At 44.8% G+C, this 21,732-nt stretch overlaps 1 protein-coding gene across 1 annotated transcript in view; it reads left to right on the top strand.

Moving 5' to 3' along the window:
- ITGA11 (integrin subunit alpha 11) overlaps positions 1-21,732 on the top strand; it is a 124,697-nt gene that overhangs the window by 28,290 nt on the left and 74,675 nt on the right. Inside the window, exon 2 of the mRNA XM_033851883.2 lies at positions 69-180. Coding sequence (XP_033707774.1) covers positions 69-180 — 112 coding nt within the window. The remainder of the gene's footprint in view (positions 1-68; positions 181-21,732) is intronic.

Here is a 21,732-nt window from a genome sequence, read left to right as displayed (position 1 = left end):
GGAACATACTCCATCCACAGCCAAGACGCTGGACCTCCACCTGCCTGACTCCTCTCCTCCCCACCCAGGGTTCACGGACACCTTCAACATGGACATCAAGAAGCCCCGAGTCATCCCCGGCTCCAGAGCCGCCTTCTTTGGCTACACGGTGCAGCAGCATGACATCAGCGGCAAGAAGTGGTGAGTGAGAGCTGCCGCCTCCACCGTAGCCCTGCACTGCCCCGCACCCAGCCCCTCCATCGGCTGGCCACACTGGCCCTCATGTGTAGACGCCCCCCTTGCCGGGGACTTGACTTCTTGTTGTGGCAGGTCAGGGGCTGCCTAGGATCTGCCCCTGTCCATGAAATCATGAGCATCCCATTTCACAGGCTTTGATCTTCTCATTTGAGAAATGGGAATGAGCACCCCTCCTTCTCCGGGTTATGGGACAGCACAAGTAGCAGGCACCTAGAACCAATAATGAGCCCCTCCCATCCCCTCTCAGGGCCTCAGGGTCTCATCAGTGGGGGCAGTGCCTCTGGTCCTGGCGGCTGGGAGAGCTGTTGGGGAGCGGGATGTCTCTGAGCAGACAGATGTGAGTGTGCTCAAAGCTAAAATACAGGAACAGTGGGGCAAAGGGAAGTGAGAGCAAGGCCGAGTGGCGGGGAGAGAGCCAGAGAGATCCCAAGGACCCCTCTGGGACGGGGGCATCAAGAGGCGGGAAGGGTCCGCGTCTGATTTTTAATATAACTTTGTTGGATTATATTTTACATATTATATAATTTACTCATTTCAAGTGTCGATTCGGTGATTTTTTTTAAAGTAAATTTACCAAGTTGTGCAGTTCATCAGTTGTAGAACAATTTCATCGCCCCAGTAAGATCCCTCATGCACGTGTACTGTTCATTGCCATTCTCCTTCTGCTGATTGGTTTTCAGCTGTCAGAAGGCAAGGCTTTCCTTCCTTCCCGAGATGGAAAGGACTAGCCCTTTGATCTGCCCTCTTAGAAGCCCTTGCCGAGTCAAGGGACCATGTGAACACTGACGATAAATATCCTACCTGCCCTCTTCCCAATCTGGCCTCTGCCTACCCTCCCACCCTCTTCTCCTTCTGCTTCCGCCACCTCCTTTCCTGCGCTCCACACTCCACCACATTGCATTATTTCCATTTTTCCAGTTCTCCAGAGCTTCTTTGCACATGCTGTTCCTTCCTCCCGTGATGTCCTCTCCTACCTTCCCGACTCACCCTACCCTACCACTCAGATCTGACAAATTCTCTCATACATTTTTTTGTGAAGGAGTATCTTATTATCTTTCGACTGAGGTATAACTTAGATACAGTAAAGCATAGGCACCTTAAGTGTCCAAACCGGTGAACTTTTACACATGTATATGGCCATTGTGATCACCTCCCAGAACATGATAGAGAACATTTCCAGCTCCCTGGAAAGCTCCTTGTGCCTCCCACCGCTCCAGGTAACCACTGTTCTGACTCCTATCACCATAGATTGATTTTGCCTGTGTTTGAACTTCATATAGATGATATCACACATTAAGTACGCATTTGTACCTGACCTGTTTTACTCAACATTATGTCTATTACTGTTGAATGTTTCATACTTGATGTTTCTTCACTGATGTGTAATATTCTACGGTAGCAATGCACCACGTTTTATTTATTTATTCTACTATTGGTGGATCTTTGGATTGTTTCCATTTTGGGCTATTTCAAGTAGAGATACTATTAACATTCTCTTTTTTTTTTTTTTTTTTTTTTGCGGTACACGGGCCTCTCACTGTTGTGGCCTCTGCCGTTGCGGAGCACAGGCTCCGGACGCGCAGGCTCAGCGGCCATGGCTCACAGGCCCAGCCGCTCCGCGGCATGTGGGATCTTCCCGGACCGGGGCACGAACCCGTGTTCCCTGCATTGGCAGGCGGACTCTCAACCACTGCGCCACCAGGGAAGCCCTATTAACATTCTTATACATGTCTTCTGATGAACATATGCACTCATTTTTTATCTGGTATATACTCAGGAATAGAATCACTGAGTTAAAGGGAAGGTATATGTTTGTGGGACCTGCCAAGCATTTTTTCCCCAAATGGTTCACCAATTTAAATTCTTCTAGTAACATGAGAGTTCTAGTTGCTTCCCATCCTCGCTAACACTTGGTATTATCAATCGTTAATTTTAGCCATTCTGATGGTGTGTAGTGGTATCTAATTGTGGGGTTAATTGGCATTTTTCTAATGACTAATGATGTTGAGTAACCTTTGGTAAATATATTGGCCATTTTGGTATCCTATTTTGTGAAATGTCCAGTTGAGTCTTTTGCCCATTTTTTAAATTGTGTTGTATGTCTTTTTCTTATTGATTTATAGGACTTTAAAAAATATATTCTAAATACAAATCCTTTGTCAGAGAAAAGCATTGCAAAGAACTTCTCCCAGTCTATATCTTGCCTTTTCATCCTTTTAATGGTATCTTCTTATGAATAGAGTTCTTAATTTTAGTGAAGTCTGATTTATCTGTCTTTTTTATGGTTAGTGTTTCTTGTGTGTCCCATTTAAGAACTTTTTGCTTCTCCCAAGGTCATGAAGATATTTTCCTCTGTTTTCTTCCAGAAGTTTGATGATTTTGCTTTCTCATTTAAGTCAGTGATTCATCTCAAATTAAGTTTTGTATGAGATGTGAGATAAAGATCTAAGGTTTTTTTTTAATATGGATATCCAATTGATCTGGCACCATTTGTTGAAAGACTATTTCCCCACTAAATTGTAGTGTCATCTTTGTTGAAAATCAGGTGACCCTATATGTATGGGTCTATTTCTAGCCTCTATTCTACTCCATAGAATAGAAAGCTGCCTCGGTTACTGTAGCTTCAAAGCAAGTCTTGAAGTTAGTGTGAGTTCTCCATCTTTGTTCTTCTTTGACAAGATTGTTTTAGCTATAATAGGTCCTCTCTATTTCCTTATGAATTTTAGAATAGGGTTGTCAATTTCCCCTAATCAAACTTGCTGAGATTTTGATTGGGATTGCATTAAATTTATAGATCAACTTGGGGAGAACTGAAATCTTGATAATACTGAGTCTTCCAAACCATGAACATGTATATCCCTCCATTTATTTAGTTTTCAAACATTTTTCTCTCAACAGTGCTTTGAAATTTTCAGTGTAAAACTCTTGCATACCTTTTATTATATTAATTCCTAGGTACTCAATATTTTATGCTAATTAAAAATAGAATATTCTTTTTATTTTTTATTTATTTATTTGGTTGCACCAGGTCTTAGTTGAAACAGGCAGGTTCCTTAGTTGCGGCTCGTGGGGCTCCTTAGTTGCAGGTCGCCAGCTCCTTAGTTGCGGTACGTGGGCTCCTTAGTTGCAGCTCACGGGCTCCTTTAGTTGCGGCTTGCCGGCTCCTTAGTTGTGGCACATGGGCTCCTTAGTTGTGGCATGCAAACTCTTGGTTGCAGCATGCATGTGGGATCTAGTTCCCTGACCAGGGATCGAACCCGGGCCCCCTGTATTGGGAGCATGGAGTCTTAACCACTGCACCACCAGGGAAGTCCCTAAAATAGAATATTCTTATTTCATTTTCCAATCTTTTGCTGGTATAGAAAAATACAATTGACTTTTTTATATTTACATTATATCCAGCAACTTTACTAAATTCATTTATTGTTTCTAATAGTTTACTTGTAGATCCTTTTGAATTCTCTATGTATACAAGCAGATCATCTGAAGTAATTACTTTATTTCTTCTTTTCCAACCTTCATAGCTTTTATTTCTGTTTCTCTTGCCTAATTGCAACAGCCAGGACCTTCAGTACATGATTGAATAGAAGTTGTGATCCCAAACATGATTTTCTTACTTCCCTTATTAGAGGGAAAACTTTCAATACTTCATAATTAAATAAGATGTTAACTGTAGTTTATTGATTTGCTTGTTGTAGATACCTTCATATTAAGAAAGTTTTCTTCTGTTCCTACTTTTCTGAGGTTTATTTGTGTTTGTCTCTGTGTGTGTGTATGTAATAGGTGTTGAATTTTATCAGATGCTTTTTCTGCAAAGATTGAGATATTATATGGTTCTCCTTTATTCTGTTAATATTAATTATATTCATTGATTTTTTTTGAATATTAAGCCCCATTTGTATTCCTGGGATAAACTTGATCACCACATATTCATATATATATATATATACGTATATATGTGTGTATATATATGTGTGTATATATATATATAAATTGATTCTATTTATTAATATATTCTCAGGAACTTTATTTCTATGTACATGAGGTATATTGTGCAGCTAAATGCATCCAATATATTCTTAATTACAAATATTTTGTTTTGCAATTCCTGAATTTCCACTTGATTCTTTTTATAGACTCTAATTCTATTAAAGTAATCTATCTTTCGCCCATTTGCCCATCTTCGACTCCATTTTTTTAAACATATTAATCACAGTTATTTTGCAGTCCTTCTTGGCTAAAGCTAACTCCAATATCTGGATCATCTCTGGGTCTGCTTCTAGTGACTGTTTTACCTTATGGTTATCAGTCACTTTTTCCTGATTCTTTGCCTGTTTAATATATATATTTTTTTATTCTATGCTGAACATTGTGAATTGTACACAGTAGAGGCTATAGATTGTGTTACCTTCCTTTAAATACATTTTGTTCTGATGAGCAATTAAAATACTGGTGAAACCACCTAGAACTTACCACAGCTTGGTTTGGGCCTTGGTTAGGGCAGGTATCTGGTTTTGCCCTTACTTGTGTGGTGCAGCCTTTACTCCTAGGGCATAGATTTCCTGAGGTCTCAACTGAAAGCCCACAGCAGTCATTAAAATGTCTCTATTCTGACTGAGCATGAACCCCAGCATCACCTAAGCACTGGGCAGCCTCTAAAATCTCTGCTCCCTGTGGCTCTTCTGTGATAGATTTTCCAGAATCTCACACTACGCATGCACAGCTTGGGGGTCAGCCAAGACCCTAAGGGGAAATGTTAGCAGAGTTTTGGGGGTCCTTTCTCTGTGGTGCTCTCCTTTCTGCCTGCTTCCACCAAATCCTAGTTATTTTTGCAGCCTCAGCCCCAATCACTGTTTCCTCTACCCAGCAAGACTGCTCTATCTGACTGGACTCTATTTCCCTGCTGCAATAGGAAAACGCCCTCAGAGAGAAAACTGGGTAAATGTGGGTTTAGTGCCTGTACTTACCTTTGCTCAAGTATGGAGCTCTCTAGTGTTATTTAATGCCTGAAAATAGTTGTTTCATGTATTTTATCTAGCTTTCATAGTTGTTTATGGCTGGAATTAAAAGTCCTCTTTCTTTTTTTAAAAAAAAATTATTTATTTATTTGTTTATTTATTTTGCTGCACCGGGTCTTAGTTGTGGCATGCAGGACCTTCATTATGGCATGTGGGATCTTCAGTTGTGGCACACGGGATCTAGGTCCCTGACTAGGGGTTGAACCTGGGCCCTCTGCATTAGGAGCACAGAGTCTTAGCCACTGGACCACCAGGGAAGTCCCAAAGCCCTCTTTCATGTTCTTTAATCAACTTAAGTATCACTTCCTCTGAGAAACCTCCTCTGACCATCCTTTTCCATCACTAGATTAGCTGTACCCATAGAATTCTGGATTTTCCTTTTCATAACATTTATCAAAATGGATAGTAATTGCCTATTTCATTGTCTTTCTTCCTGAAATCAGGCGTATGCTCCCGGGAAATTAGTAGATGCTCAAAAGAACATACTTTGAGAGACTGAATTAATGGTATGAGTCTCTCTCAACCAGCCCAGACATCAGATGCACAGCATCTGTATTCTATACATGATATGAATGGTCAAAGATTAAATGGGACTGACTTTCCCAAGACTGAATTTGTTGTGACCAATGTTTATTAAGCTTCTGTTAATAAATTTTACTAGACTCTGCAAAATTTTGGTATGGTTTCACTCTCAAATAACTCACCGACCAGTTGAGGAGTCGACACTAATATCCTTGAAATAATTTAAAAATAATGCAAGACAAAATACAACCTGGTGTTAATTATGTTTGTCTTTGTAAGACCACTTTCTCCATGAAGGCTTTCTGGATCCTTTTCCTAGCCTAAAATGGTCTTACCCTTCCTAAGTCCTCCCTCTGATGGCCCATATCATTTCCTACCTTGTGTTGGAGTCACTTATGCCCATGGCTCACCTCCCTTATCGGACACTAGCCTCATATCCCCGTGCATGAGAGCAGCCAGCAAGTTGTCTCACTCACAGCAGAAGCTCAGCCAGAGTTTGAAGGGAGAAATTTCTGTGGCTGAGGTCTCTGGGAGAGCTTCATAGAAGAGTTGCATTTGAATGGGGTCTTGGAGGTTGGGCTTAGATGAGCAGACTGGTACAACAGAATTGACTCATGGCCACTCTTGCTGATCTGAGCACAGCCAGAAACATCATGGGAGCCGCTGGACCAGAGCGTGTTTTCTGGCTGAGAGAAACAGAGAGGCCTTGGAGACCCAGGGAGCTGCACCTCCTGCAGAATACATGGGAGCACACAGGACCTTTCAGGAATCCCTGTCCTCACTTGCATAGACCCCACTGCATACCCTACTTATTGCTTCCCCTCTCTGCTTTCTCCCCAGGCCCCCATTTTTTCTCATCCCATAGGCAGCGTTCCAAGAGTTTTATCCAGACCTAAGACCCGTGGATGTGGATCAGGGGAAAAGACAGGTCGATGTCAATGTCATTTGGGGGACACCACCTGGCAGTTATGCACAGGGGTGACTTCAGTGGTACATGTTGTTTGAAGTCCATGCCAGGAGGTACCTCAAAGGAAGGACAAGAGCAAGGGTTTAAAGTCCAAAGACTGCCACTTGGAGGAAGACCTTGGAAGAAGCTCTCTCATCCTCCCCACGCCTCTCTTTGCTCATGCACAAAATGGATATGAAATTACCTATCTCAGGGTGCTAGGAAAGATCAACAAATACCTAAAACTTGAATGTTATAATCAGTAAAGCAGGAAATGGAGGGTTGGGTTGCTTTCACCCAGCAAGAAGCCAAGTCTGAAATCAGACCCCTGGTGACTTGGTCAAGAGGCTCACTTTGACCCAGGGTCTTCTGTCTCCTGGGTGTGGACCCAGCTTCCAACCCTTAAGGTAGAGCTGGCACACCTTGGTCTGCATCTCCTGGGCCTGCAGTGGGGCCAGGGAATCTGTGTTTTAAAGAATTCCCCAGGACTCTAGCAGGGAGACTGGGGCCTCCTGAGGATCACCATTTTCACTGAGGATCGGGAGATGCCAGTGGGAAACAACATCACCCCCAGCCCCTGCCCAAAAATCCAGGTCCCAACATTGCCGCAGAGAAGGACCCACCAGGTGTCTCCAACCACAGGCACCAATGAGGTCGGGCCCTCATTTATCAGGCCGTGAGCCTCCTTGAACATCAAGGGCACCAGACCCTGATGTAAATGGGTTGGAGGACAAGGGGACAGACCTAGTGGGGCTGCCACTTTATTCTCTTAACCCTCATCTCCTGCCCACCACATTCCCAACTCAGAATTCAAACTCGGCAAAACTAACTGTGCTTCAGACATCTTGAACGGTTCTCCACATGCCTTGCTTTCAGCAACAATAACAACACTCACAGACACACAAAAATGAAAAGAGAAGACAAATTCTTCTTGGGCTGAGTATTCTCTGCCCCTGCTTTTTAAGCCCTTGTGTATTTTCAGAGAAATTTAATCCACATGACTCTAATGTATGTACATTGAAATCATTAAGTCAGTTGGTTTTCAAGACCGTTTGATGTCCCAGAAACTCCAGTGTAGGGTTTGCAGAGGGCCTCACCAAGGCTTTGGTCCACTGGAGCAGGAAGCCTCCTGGTGCTGAGAAAAAACAGAGCTGGGCCCCACAAATTTCCAGTATGTCACTGAAGCTTTCACCCCAGAGAAAGAAGCCTCAGCTCTCAGGGAGGTGGTGCATTTCACCCTCTCCCCTCAAGGGTGCTGGGAAGCAGGAACCTGGTAGCCCCAGTGGGCTCCACAAGGGGAACCCTTTGGAACTCAGTGGGCTTTAAGAACAAAAGGGCATGTGAATTCCCTGGGCCACAGGTTCGGGGATGTGAGCAACTTGTAAGAGAAATAGGCTTGTCCCCACTTTACAGATGAGGCAACCGAGACTCCAAGAGAGATAACATAGTAAGTGTCTGAGCTACATCTGGAACCCAGGTCTTGTTAGGCCCGAGACAGCACAGGGCAGAAGCAGCCCCAGCCCAGAGACCGACTGGGAAACTACAGTCAGACCGCAGTGGTGCCCCTCCTGCCCAGCTACACTGCTGGCCCCGTAAGAGTCGAGGCTGCGACGACCCAAGACCCAGCACTAGCAGATTCACATAAAAATGCTGAGTCCAGTCAGAAAGAGAGGGTGGATATTCACAGAACCCCAAGCCCAGATGATAAATACCAAGAGAGGACACACAGAAAGGATCGCAGGAGTTCACGAGAGGGAGGGAATTTCTAATTCAGCAGGACTAGGTGGGGGAGGGAATCGGGAGAGGGTTGTGGAGGAGGGGGCTTCCACCTGGGTAGGATTTCTATGTGTAGAATAGACAGGGATGAGAAGAGTATAACAGATGGAAGGAACAGCATGGGTAAGAGTACAGGGCTGGAAAAGAAGAGGTCACGTTTAGAGAAAGGACACTGTCCCATGTGTCTGGAAGAGAAGGTATGGAAAGCAGAGCAGTAGACCAGACCAGAGGCTGGGAGAGGGAGGGGAGTACCACAGAGCTTCTGAAATACCAGAGTGCGGGGATTATATCTGGGAGGCAGTGGGGAGCCATTGGAGGTTTTAGAGCAGGAGGGTGGTTCACTAGAGTTCTGATTTTTAGGGTGATCACTTATGCTACCATATGGGAGGAGATCCTGGAGGTGAGGAGTCTGGTGGGAAGGCTATAGAAGTCTAGGTGGGTGGAGGACCTAAGGGCTGGGGCTTGGAGGAAGGGGCCTGCTGTATGAGTGTCAATAGTTCATTCATTCATTCTTGAGAACCTGTGCTAGGTCCTGGGAATTCAACGGTGAACAAAACTTCAAAGTCCCTGTCCTGATGGGACTTTTCTTCTGGTGGGGCAAGACACATTATGAAGTTGCCCATCATCTGTCAGATGGTGATGTGTGCAGTGGAGAAGCATTAGGCAGGACAAGGGGGCTTGGGAGCAGCGGGTGGGGGGAGGGCTGCTCCCTTATACAGGCCATCAGGCAGGGCCTCAGTGCTAGGGTGACAGCAGTCAGAGACCTAAAGAAAACAGAGAATCTGAGACAATCATGGATATCTGAGAAAAGAGTATTCCAGGCGGAGGGAATGGCAAGGGCAAAGGTCCTGAGGTGGGAAGATGCTTGGGATGTTCCAGGAACAGTGTGTGTGGCTGGAGCAGAGTGAGCCGGGCAAGAATGGAGGGGGGCGGGGTCAGAGATGAACCAGGATGAAGGATGACTGAGGACTTGTTTTGCTGACTGAGAAGATAGTGAAAAAGCAAAATCCAGCAACAGGAGACAGACTTTGGGGGAACGGGTGAGCTAATCTTTGGTCCCGTTGGTTTGAAGTATCCAAGGGTCAAAAGAGTGCAGCTGGACAGCTGGCAGCAGGGGACAGGGGCCTTCAGGTTCCCTGTTCCCAGACAGGGAGGTTGGGGTGCAGTGCTGTGAGGGCTTATCTGTGTGTGCCTCTCCCAGAAGCCGCCGAAGGGGCCTAGCTTGGGAGCTTGCAACTCTGGGCAGATGCTTACAGGACCAGCCCTTGAGATGTACGAAAGACTCATGACGCACACTCATGCGCACAGAATAAGTCTAGAGCTCCTGCCAAGACTCATTGCAACGTACGCGAAACGTCTGAAGTACCACTCTAGAGCGCTGGTCCTCAAGCCTCGGTGTGCATCAGAATCCCCCGGGGGGCTTGTTAAATCGGATCACTGGGCCCCGCCTCCAGAGTTCTGATTCCATAGGTCTAGGGTGGGACCTGCGAATTTGCTTCTAACAAGTTCCCAGGTGGCACTGGTGCTGCTGGGGCCCACACTCTGAGAACCACAGCCCTAGAGATTTCTATCCCCGGTTTCTTAAGTTGGTGACCCAGAGACACCTGGGAAGGGGCTGGAGCTGGGGTTGGGAGGACAGAGAGGAGGCTGTTTTTGCAAAGAGCTGCTCACACCTCATTCTTGTCATCCACCTGAAGCCGCTCCCGTCTCTCTTAGCCCTGCCTCTGCTTTCTCCTGCTTTTCAATTTTCTTTTTTCTTCTCTTGGCCCATTTCCTTGTCCTGATTTCTGCATTTCTTTCGCCGCTCCTTACTTGCTCAACTTTTCTTCCCCTCTGCCCCTTCAGCCCCCTTCCCTTCCCCATCCCTTCTCCCCTCCTCCCTCCTCACTTCTTCCACTCCCCTCTTGGCTCCTGCACCAGAATCTCTGATGGAAATGGGCAAGATAGGGGTTTAGAGGGTAACCAAAGCCAAGGGAGGCCACCCTGTCCCTGTACCCCGCTGCCCGCCCTGCTTCTGCACGTAGCCACCAATGTTATTAGTTTCACGGGCCTGACTGCACCCTTGAGGGAAGGGGAAGGAGCCCAGCCCAGGCTTCCTGGCACCTGTCCACCTGACCTGAGGCACCATCCGCAGGGCACTACCTGGCGGCAACCCTGGCTGGGGCCGAGAGAGTTTGCATACAGAGAGGGACAGGGCAGTGAGAGGGTGGGTCCTGGAAGCCAAGAGAAAACGGAGAAAGGCGATCTGGTGGAGGGGAGACTGAGAAGGAAGTTAGGTGCGCTGGCTCTTGGGGAATGACACCACAGCCTCGGTCTCCCCGATTCTGGGGTGTCATGATGGGAAACAGAGGCTTCTCTTGGGCAAAAGGGAGCCTCTTAAACATAACTGTCCTCACCCTCTGCAATGGAAGGACAGACTTGGTGGCTTGGCTCATCCAAAGTCGCGAGGGGTCCTAGACAGCCTCCTGCCGCTTTGAAGGATCCTTTTGGATTCTTCTGCAATAATTGAACTCAGAGTTGGTGAAGTCAGGTGCTGAAGGGCCTGTGTGATTGGGTGCCCTGCGGACGGATCTTGAGGCGGTAGGGAGGGAGATCCAGAGACCTGCCGGGCTCGGGCTCGGAAGCAAACCCTCCCCCTAGGGCAGCTCCTGCCAGCACCCCGCCCCACCTCCACCTCCACCCCTACCTCCTCCCAGAGGCCTGGCGCCACACAGGATGGGCACCCTCAGCCCCTAAGGTGGATAAGCTTGGAATGCACCTGCCCGACACAGGTTCACGCCCCATCTCTCCCCAGAGACCTCACTGAAGACATGGTATCTTCACACACAGGGCTATCTCCTTAGCCTGAAAACAGGGTCACCATTGCTGGGGTCTTCAGGGAACCCTGATTCTCAGAGGCAGAGATGGGTTGAGAAGGGACAGGGTGGCTAGGAGCAGGCCCACGAGGTACAGGTGGACACACAGTGAACATGGGTGGGCTTGGCCTTCAGGACTGCTCCCCCTGCTGAGAGGGGTCTTAGAAATTATTTAGCCCCAATTCCTTATTTTACAAGCAAAGAAGGCAAAGGCCCAGAGCTAGAAAGAGCCTACACCAAGGTCACCCTTGAGACCCAAGTCTCCTAAAGCCCAGTCCAGCATTGCTTCTACTTCCTGTAGTACTTCCACCTGCTACATGTGCGAAAACTGCCCAAGCATTAGTCCACCCACCATCCTGGGTCCCTTGTCTCAAGATCACTAGGTGATATCTACTTAAACTAAATACTAGTAGAATTTGGGTAAGGCATTAATTCTTCTACCATACCTTCATCTACTGACCGTCCCAGATAACAAGTTTGCATTTTCACTAGGCTCTTTCATGTCTAAAACCCACTGATGATGGAATTTAGGGTTGACCGGAAAGGAAATCCATGAGGAATAAATCCACAAAAATTGGCTGGCAAGCCTAGGCCCAGGGGGTGATGCCCTTGGGCCCTGTCATTTCCTCCTTACCAACCCCAAGGTTTCCCAGCCTCTCATCTGTGGCCCTTTTCTGCAGGGTTATAGCAATGTCACAAAACGGGCACAGATCTTCAGCAGATAAGTGAAGGCACACTAGGGTGGCCCTTACTGCAGGAAAAGCCTAGGCTTCAGAACCACACAAACCTGGGCTCAGCCACTTTCCAAGCCATGGTAACTTGAGCACATCACATCCACGTACTGGACCACAGTTTCCTTATCTGTAAAATGGGCACAATGATGCAAACCCCCAAGAGTACTTTCAAGAAGAAATAGGAGATGGTGTGTGAAGTGTCTACCATGGGCAGATGCTGGGTATTCCCTTTGCGGGCCTGTTCCTCAAGAAAGGATATGGTGTCCAGGAGGGGTTTCCAGGAAAAGGGCCCCTGGGGCCAGTTTTCTGGGCAGAAAGACAGATCTTATCCAAGTCGTCCCCCCTCCTCGGTGACAGTTGTCAGGGCTGGGGCAGCCTCAGACTTGGTTGCTGTGGAAATCTCACTAAGGAACCTCCTAAGCTCTTTTCCTGGCTTGGGCCCCCAGAGCGGGCTCCCAACACCACAGTGCATAAATGCCCTCTGCTATTTTCTCTTGGAACAAATAAAATCCGGCACCATGACTCATGCTGGTTAACAGATAAATCACTACAGAAGCAAAGCCCAGGATAGGATGAAACCACCTAACACACAAGAGAGAGGAAGAAAGACAGACAAACTGTAGTCATTGGGGACATGTTGGCCCAGGGCCCGGAGCCAAGCCACCCAGCAGACCCTGGCAGGCAGGCAGCACATGGACAAGAAGAGAGTGAGCACAGAGGGCTGGACAGTTATGCAGACAGTCACCCTCACAGGCAGGAGCTGGGGGCTCCTTCAAGCCCTCAACAACACAAAGCAGCATTGAGAGCAGCCAAGGAAAGCGTGTTGGCCCCAGAACGAGCCAGAATTCTCGGGGCAGTGTTAGTATTTAAGATGCAGCCTGCAAATGACCCCCCATCTCCAGGAGATTTGTTTTCTCTTCTCTGCTAGCTCTCTCTCATGCTCTCTCCTTTTTTTTTTTTTTTTTTTTAATACCAAACCAACACGGGAAAGTCCTAGACTTGAGGAGTATGTCAGCGAGGGCCCAGGTAACCTCTGACACACTCCCAACCTGGTCAACCAGAGTCAGAGCCAAGGCCAGTCCTCAGGGCCCTAGAATGACCCTAGTGCTGTGCTGATCCAGGTGGGGCAGAGAGACAACTTCTATGTGCTTTGGGGGTAAGAGGCACAATCTCGGTAGTGGAAACATAGAAAGCAAAGTCTCCTGGTTTCTAACCTCTAAGAAAGAAAATAAATCTAATTTGGGCAGTTCGGGGAAGCCAGAGGGATTTGCCAGCTCAGCATCTCCTCCACCTGCCATCCCCGCCATCCCCCCCCCCACCCCCGGCTTCAGCAGCCTGTGGCTCTTCCACCTCCCTCCCACCTCTGCCACCAACACTGTTCCTTCTGTGACCCCAATGTCCTTCCTAAGACCAGAACAGGAGAGGGAAGGCGAGCTCCTCACATGAGGTGGAAAATAAACTAATGCTGAAATTCACTCCATCTTGAGAATAGCTTTATAATTTCACAGGCTTGAATTTTTACGACTGGTATTCAGTTTTTAATCGCTCCTTGGCACTTTATCTGCAGTCATCATAGCTGACACTAGGGGGAGCAAGGCTGCCTGGTAACAGCTCTTCTCTCCAGTCATCTAAGCTTCCCATGGATGCCACTAAGAACCACACCTGCTTCCATTCGGTTAGGCTACAAAATGTGAAAAACTAAATTCCTTATTGAAAACCACAAAGAGAAATAAACATGTTTTAAAGTTATATACAATTAGAAAATCAAATCAGCGTGCTATACGTGCTTTTTCCTCACTAATGTTAACTGTGATCCATCCCTAACCTAACCCTTGTTTTCTCCAGGCTTGGATAGAATGCCTTCTTCTAACTTTCCCTGACTGTTTTGTGAAGAACCAAGAGCCCCTCGGGATTTCAAACTCTTGCAGGTGTTTTTTTCTTCTCTTTAAGCAACTTCTCTTCCACAAAGCAGCAAGACTCAGATACACAGCCAATGGCAAAGGCTTCTTATTGATTTGAGACCATCTTGACAAGGTTTCTGTCATTTTCTGTTGAGTTCCTAAATCCTCCCCACTTTCTCTCTTGAATCACTTCTTCCTGATTGAGCTGTGATGAGTCACCCTGAGCCAATAATGCAGAGAGACAGAGAGAGAGAGAGAGAGAGAGAGAAATAGAAAAAGCCAGTTAAGAGAAATGGAAAATGAAATGGGGAAGAGGGAAGAGGAGAGAAGACGGGATGGGGAGTAAAAAGCTCAGGAAGTAAGGAGAGAAAGGGGGCTGTGGGCCCCAAGGATAGGGCTTGCTTTTACTCGTCTCTGCATCTTTGGTGCTAGGTGCAGGCCCACAGGAGGAGGAGAGAATGGTTCCAGGAGTCTGCAATCTAAATCTCAGGGAAGCCCAAAGCTGGACATTGTTGTTATAAAGAGTCTGGGGACGATGGCCGCACGTGGGAGAGGTGGAGATTTCCTGTCTTTTTCTTTCCCCTGCAAACCTTAGAAGGGCCCAGCTGAAACGAAGTCGAGCAGAGGGCAGGAGGGTGGTGGACAGTGGCTTGGCCCACCTGGGTTGGCTCTACCTGCGAGAGCAGCTCCCCTCTGTGCTCTCCCCTCTGCCTCTCCCCAACCTCTGAGCCAAGGATTTTTTTTTTTTAACATCTTTACTGGAGTATAATTGCTTTACAATGCTGTGTTAGTTTCTGCTTTATAACAAAGTGAATCAGGTATACATATACATACATCCCCATATCTCCTCCCTCTTGGGTCTCCCTCCCTACCCCACCCCTCTAGGTGGTCACAAAGCACCCAGCTGATCTCCCTGTGCTATGCGGCTGCTTCCCACTAGCTATCTATTTTACGTTTGGTAGTGTATACATGTCCATGCCACTCTCTCACTTCATCCCAACTTACCCTTCCCCCTCCCCATGTCCTCAAGTACATTCTCTATGTCTGCATCTTTATTCCTGTCCTGCCCCTAGGTTTTTCAGAACCTTTTTTTTTTTTTAGATTCCATATATATGTGTTAGCATACGGTATTTGTTTTTCTCTTTCTGACTTACTTCACTCTGTATGACAGACTCTAGGTCCATCCAGCTCACTACAAATAACTCAGTTTTGTTTCTTTTTATGGCTGAGTAATATTCCCTTGTATTTATGTGCCACATCTTCTTTATCCATTCATCTGTCGATGGACACTTAGGTTGCTTCCATGTCCTGGCTATTGTATATAGAGCTGCAATGAACATTGTGGTACATGACTCTTTCTGAATTATGGCTTTCTCAGGATATATGCCCAGTAGTGGGATTGATGGGACGTATGGTAGTTCTATTTTTAGTTTTTTAAGGAACCTCCATACTGTTCTCCATAGTGGCTGTATCGATTTACATTCCCACCAACAGTGCAGGAGGGTTCCCTTTTCTCCACACCCTCTCCAGCATTTATTGTTTGTAGATTTTTTGATGATGACCATTCTGACTGGTGTGAGGTGATACCTCATTGTAGTTTTGATTTGCATTTCTCTAATGATTAGTGATGTTGAGCATCCTTTCATGTGTGTGTTGGCAATCTATATATCTTCTTTGGAGAAATGTCTATTTAGGTCTTCTGCCCATTTTTGGATTGGGTTGTTTGTTTTTTTGATAGTGAGCTGCATCAGCTGCTTGTAAATTTTGGAGATTAATCCTTTGTCAGTTGTTTCATTTGCAAATATTTTCTCCCATTCTGAGGGTTGTCTTTTCCTCTTGCTTATGTTTTCCTTTGCTGTGCCAAATCTTTTAAGTTTCATTAGGTCCCATCTGTTTATTTTTGTTTTTATTTCCATTACTCTAGGAGGTAGATCAAAAAGGATCTTGCTGTGATTTATGTCATAGAGTGTTCTGCCTATGTTTTCCTCTAAGAGTTGCATAGTGTCTGGCCTTACATTTAGATGTTTAATCCATTTGGAGTTTATCTTTGTGTATGGTGTTAGGGAGTGTTCTAATTTCATTCTTTTACATGTAACTGTCCAGTTTTCCCAGCAACAATTATTGAAGAGGCTGTCTTTTCTCCACTGTATATTCTTGCCTTCTTTATCAAAAATAAGGTGACCATAGGTGTGTGGGTTTATCTCTGGGTTTTCTGTCCTGTTCCATGGATCTATATTTCTGTTTTTGTGCCAGTACCATAGTGTCTTGATTACTGTAGCTTTGTAGTATAGTCTGAAGTCCGGGAGCCTGATTCCTCCAGCTCCATTTTTCTTTCCCAATATTGTGTTGGCTGTTCAGGGTCTTTTGTGTTTCCATACAAATTGTGAAATTTTTTGTTTTAGTTCTTTGAAAAATGCCATTGGTAGTTTGATAGGGGTTGCATTGAATCTGCAGATTGCTTTGGGTAGTATAGTCATTTTCACAATGTTGATTCTTCCAATCCAAGAATATGGTATATCTCTCCAGCTGCTTGTATCATCTTTAATTTCTTTCATCAGTGTCTTATAGTTTTCTGCATACAGGTCTTTTGTCTCCTTAGGTAGGTTTATTCCCAGGTATTTGATTCTTTTTGTTGCAGTGGTAAATGGGAGTATTTCCTTAATTTCTCTTTCAGATTTTTCATCATTAGTGTATAGGAATGCAAGAGATTTCTGTGCATTAATTTTGTATCCTGCTACTTTACCAAATGCATTGATTAGCTCTAATAGTTTTCTGGTAGCATCTTTAGGATTCTCTATGTATAGTATCATGTCATCTGCAAACAGTGACAGCTTTACTTCTTTTCCAATTTGGATTCCTTTTATTTCTTTTTCTTCTCTGATTGCTGTGGCTAAAACTTCCAAAACTATGTTGAGTAATAGTGGTGAAAGTGGGCAACCTTGTCTTGTTCCTGATCTTAGTGGAAATGGTTTCAGTTTTTCACCATTGAGAACGATGTTGGCTGTGGGTTTGTCATATATGGCCTTTATTATGTTGAGGGAAGTTCCCTCTATGCCTACTTTCTGGAGAGTTTTTATCATAAATGGGTGTTGAATTTTGTCAAAAGCTTTTTCTGCGTCTATTGAGATGATCATATGGTTTTTCTCCTTCAATTTGTTAATATGGTTTCTCACATTGATTGATTTGCATATATTGAAGAATCCTTGAATTCGTGTGCTAAATCCCACTTGATCATGGTATATGATACTTTTAATGTGCTGTTGGAGTCTGTTTGCTAGTATTTTCTTGAGGGTTTTTGCATCTATGTTCATCAGTGATATTGGCCTGTAGTTTTCTTTCTTTGTGACATCCTTGTCTGGTTTTGGTTTCAGGGTGATGGTGGCCTCGTAGAATGAGTTTGGGAGTGTTCCTCCCTCTGCTATATTTTGGAAGAGTTTGAGAAGGATAGATATTAGCTCTTCTCTAAATGTTTGATAGAATTCGCCTGGGAAGCCATCCTGTCCTGGGCTTTTGTTTGTTGGAAGATTTTTAATCACAGTCTCAATTTCAGTGCTTGTGATTGGTCTGTTTATATTTTCTGTTTCTTCCTGGTTCAGTCTCAGAAGGTTATGCTTTCTAAGAATTTGTCCATTTCTTCCAGGTTGTCCATTTTATTGGCATGGAGTTGCTTGTAGTAATCTCTCATGATCCTTTGTATTTCTGCAGGGTCAGTTGTTACCTCCCCTTTTTCATTTCTAATTCTGTTGATTTGAGTCTTCTCCCTTTTTGTCTTGATGAGTCTGGCTAATGGTTTATCAATTTTGTTTATCTTCTCAAAGAACCAGCTTTTAGTTTTATTGAAATATGCTATTGTTTCCTTTATTTATTTTTCATTTATTTCTGATCTAGTCTTTATGATTTCTTTCCTTCTGCTAACTTTGGGGGGGGGGGTTGTTCTTCTTTCTCTAATTGCTCTAGGTGTAAGGTTAGGTTGTTTATTTGAGATGTTTCTTGTTTCCTGAGGTAGGATTGTATTGCTATAAACTTCCCTCTTAGAACTGCTTTTGCTGCATCCCATAGGTTTTGGGTCATTGTGTTTTCATTGTCATCTGTTTCTAGGTATTTTTTTATTTCCTCCTTGATTTCTTCAGTGATCTCTTGGTTATTTAGTAGTGTATTGTTTAGCCTCCATGTATTTGTATTTTTTACAGATTTTTTTCCTGTAATTGATATTTAGTCTCATAGCGTTGTGGTCGGAAAAGATACTTGATATGATTTCAATGTTTTTAAATTTACCAAGACTTGATTTGTGACCCAAGATATGATCTACCCTGGAGAATGTTCCATGAACACTTGAGAAGAAAGTGTATTTTGTTGTTTTTTGGATGGAATGTCTTATAAATATCAATTAAGTCCATTTTGTTTAATGTATCATATAAAGCTTATGTTTCCTTATTTACTTTCATTTGTATGATCTGTCCATTGGTGAAAGTGGGGTATTAAAGTCCCCTACTATGAAATCTGTCAATTTCCCCTTTTATGGCTGTTAGCATTTGCCTTATGTATTGAGGAATTCCTATGTTGGGTGCATAAATATTTACAATTGTTATATCTTCTTCTTGGATTGATCCCTTGATCATTATGTAGTGTCCTTCTTTGTCTCTTGTAGTAGTCTTTACTTTAAAGTCTATTTTGTCTGATATGAGAATTGCTACTCCAGCTTTCTTTTGATTTCCATTTGCATGGAATATCTTTTTCCATCCCCTCACTTTCAGTCTGTATGTGTCCTTAGGTCTGAAGTGGGTCTCTTGCAGACAGCATATATATGGGTCTTGTTTTTGTATCCATTCAGCCAGTCTATGTCTTTTGGTTGGAACATTTAATCCATTTACATTTAAGGTAGTTATCGATATGTATGTTCCTATTACCATTTTCTTAACTGTTTTGAGTGTGCTATTGTAGGCCTTTTCCTTCTCTTGTGTATCTTGCCTAGAGAAATTCCTTTAGCATTTGTTGTAAAGCTGGTTTGGTGGTGCTGAATTCTCTTAGCTTTTCCTTGTCTATAAAGGTTTTAATTTCTCCACAAATCTGTATGAGATCCTTGTTGGGTAGAGTAATCTCGGTTATAGGTTTTTCCCTTTCATCACTTTAAATATGTCCTGCCATATATGTCCTCAACTCTCCCTTCTGGCTTGCAGAGTTTCTGCTGAAAGATCAGCTGTTAACCTTATGGGGATTCCTTTGTATGCTATTTGTTTTTTTTCCCTTGCTGCTTTAATATTTTTTCTTGGTATTTAATTTTTGATAGTTTGATTAATATGTGTCTTGGCATGTTTCTCCTTGGATTTATTCTGTTTGGGACTCTCTGTGCTTCCTGGACTTGATTGACAATCTCCTTTCCCATATTAGGGAAGTTTTAAACTAATCTCTTCAAATATTTTCTCAGTCCCTTTCTTTTTCTCTTCTTTTTCTGGAACCCCTATAATTCTAATGTTGGTGTGTCCCAGAGGTCTCTCTGAGTGTGCTCAATTCTTTTCATTCTTTTTTCTTTATTCTGCTCTGAGGTAGTTATTTCCACTATTTTATCTTCCAGATAACTTATCTGTTCTTCTGCCTCAGTTATTCTGCTATTGATTCCTTCTAGAGAATTTTTAATTTTAGTTATTGTGTTGTTCATCATTGTTTGTTTGCTCTTTAGTTCTTCTTGTTAAATGTTTCTTGTATTTTCTCCATTCTATTTCCAAGATTTTGGATCATCTTTACTCTCATTACCCTGAATCCTTTTTCAGGTAGACTGCCTGTTTACTCTTCATTTGTTTGGTCTGATGGGTTTTTACCTTGCTCCTTCATCTGCTGTGTTTCTCTGTCTTCTCATTTTGCTTAACTTACTGTGTTTGGGGTCTCCTTTTTGCAGGTAGCAGGTTCGGAGTTCCTGTTGTTTTTGGTGTCTTCCCCCAGTGGCTAAGTTTGGTTCAGTGGGTTGTGTAGGCTTCCTGGTGGAGGGGACTGGTGCCTGTGTTCTGATGGATGAGGCTGGATCTTGTCTTTCTGGTGGGCTGGACCACGTCCGGTAGTATATTTTGGGGTGTCTGTGACCTTATTATGATTTTAGGCAGCCTCTCTGCTAATGGGTGGGGTTGTGTTCCTGTCTTGCTAGTTGTTTGGCATAAGGTGTCCAGCACTGTAGCTTGCTGGTCATTGAGTGGAGCCGGGTCTTAGCGTTGAGATGGAGATCTCTGGGAGAGCTTTTGCCGTTTGATATTATGTAGAGCTGGGAGGTCTCTGGTGGACCAATGTCCTGAACTCAGCTCTCCCACCTCAGAAGCACAGGCCTGACACCTGGCCAGAGCACCAAGACCCTGTCAGCCACACGTAAGCCAAGGATTTTGTAACCCAAGGAGGAGGACATTTCCAAAAATGTGATGACAGGCTTCGCTCTCCAGTGGTTCAAATGAGTCCTCAGCCTTTGCTTCTTCATGGCTTCTCAGAATGAGAGTAATGCTGTCAGAGTAGACGTTACTCACGGTTCGGGAGGGGGAGGAGGGAAAGCAATCTGAGCTTTAACCCGACTGAAGAAAGTACTTTGAAGGATTCGGCAGAGTCAATGATTCCCCGAGGCAGCTCAGGGCTCCCTGATGGAACACAGGGCTGGCTTCTGTGTACTCTGTTCTCCTGTACCCCATCCACTCCCCAGAGATGGGGAGAGGACCAGGAGGGAGAGAGAGGCCAGGGAGCTGCCCCTTAGCCAGCTGTGTGACCTGGGTGAGTTACCTAGCTTCTCTGGGCTACAGTTTCCTCAGCTTCAACAAAAGACTGCTGTCTCTCTCTCACAGGACTCTTGTGAGGATTAAGTAAGTTAATGTCAGGGGAAGCGCCTAGCACGATCCCTGACACATACTAACCACAGCCCCCCAGACATTCGTTCTTGCATGCTTTCATTTATTTACTTCTTTATATAAAGTGCTTTGAAAGTAGATGAACACATGACCCACTTTTGTCAGCTCTTCTTATTGAGGCACCCTGTCCCCAGTTGCATTATTTCAAAGCCTGATGATCACCTGATAATATAATCTAGGGACTCCCAAAGCTGGCAGAATAGAATTGCCTGTGAAAGTTAAAAAAAGAATACAGATTCCTCAGCCCAATCCAAGACAACAAAATCAGACTCTCTAGAGGTAGGAATCTATACTTTTAAAAACCCCCAGGCAAGTCTAATGCCCAGCCAGGTTCTGGAACCAGTAAATCCTTTTTTAAGAGTCTGTGAGGGCTTCCCTGGTGGCGCAGTGGTTGAGAATCTGCCTGCCAATGCAGGGGACACGGGTTCAAGCCCTGGTCTGGGAAGATCCCACATGCCGCGGAGCAACTAGGCCCGTGAGCCACAAACTACTGAGACTGCGCGTCTGGAGCCTGTGCTCCGCAGCAAGAGAGGCCGTGATAGTGAGAGGCCCGCGCACCGCGATGAAGAGTGGCCCCCGCTTGCCGCAACTAGAGAAAGCCCTCGCACAGAATTGAAGACCCAACACAGCAAAAATTAATTAATTAATTAATTAACTCCTATCCCCAACATCTTCTAAAAAAAAAAAACATCTGTGAGTTCCCGTGCATTCAGAGGTTAGCTCCTTTCCAGGCTCATGTGGGGAGTGACCCTCACTGCCTGAATCCAAAGGAGTGACCAATGGCAGGAATATAGAGACCAGAAAGCAGGCGGGGATGACCTGATGAGGGGGGACAACGTGATGCTTCTCAACCAGGTAGGCATCTAAC

This window comes from Tursiops truncatus, chromosome 2 (assembly GCF_011762595.2).
Source record: "Tursiops truncatus isolate mTurTru1 chromosome 2, mTurTru1.mat.Y, whole genome shotgun sequence".
Taxonomy (NCBI): Eukaryota; Metazoa; Chordata; class Mammalia; order Artiodactyla; family Delphinidae; genus Tursiops; species Tursiops truncatus.
The sequence above is the reverse complement of the archived record's forward strand: the minus strand, read 5'-3'. Positions and strand labels throughout refer to the sequence as shown.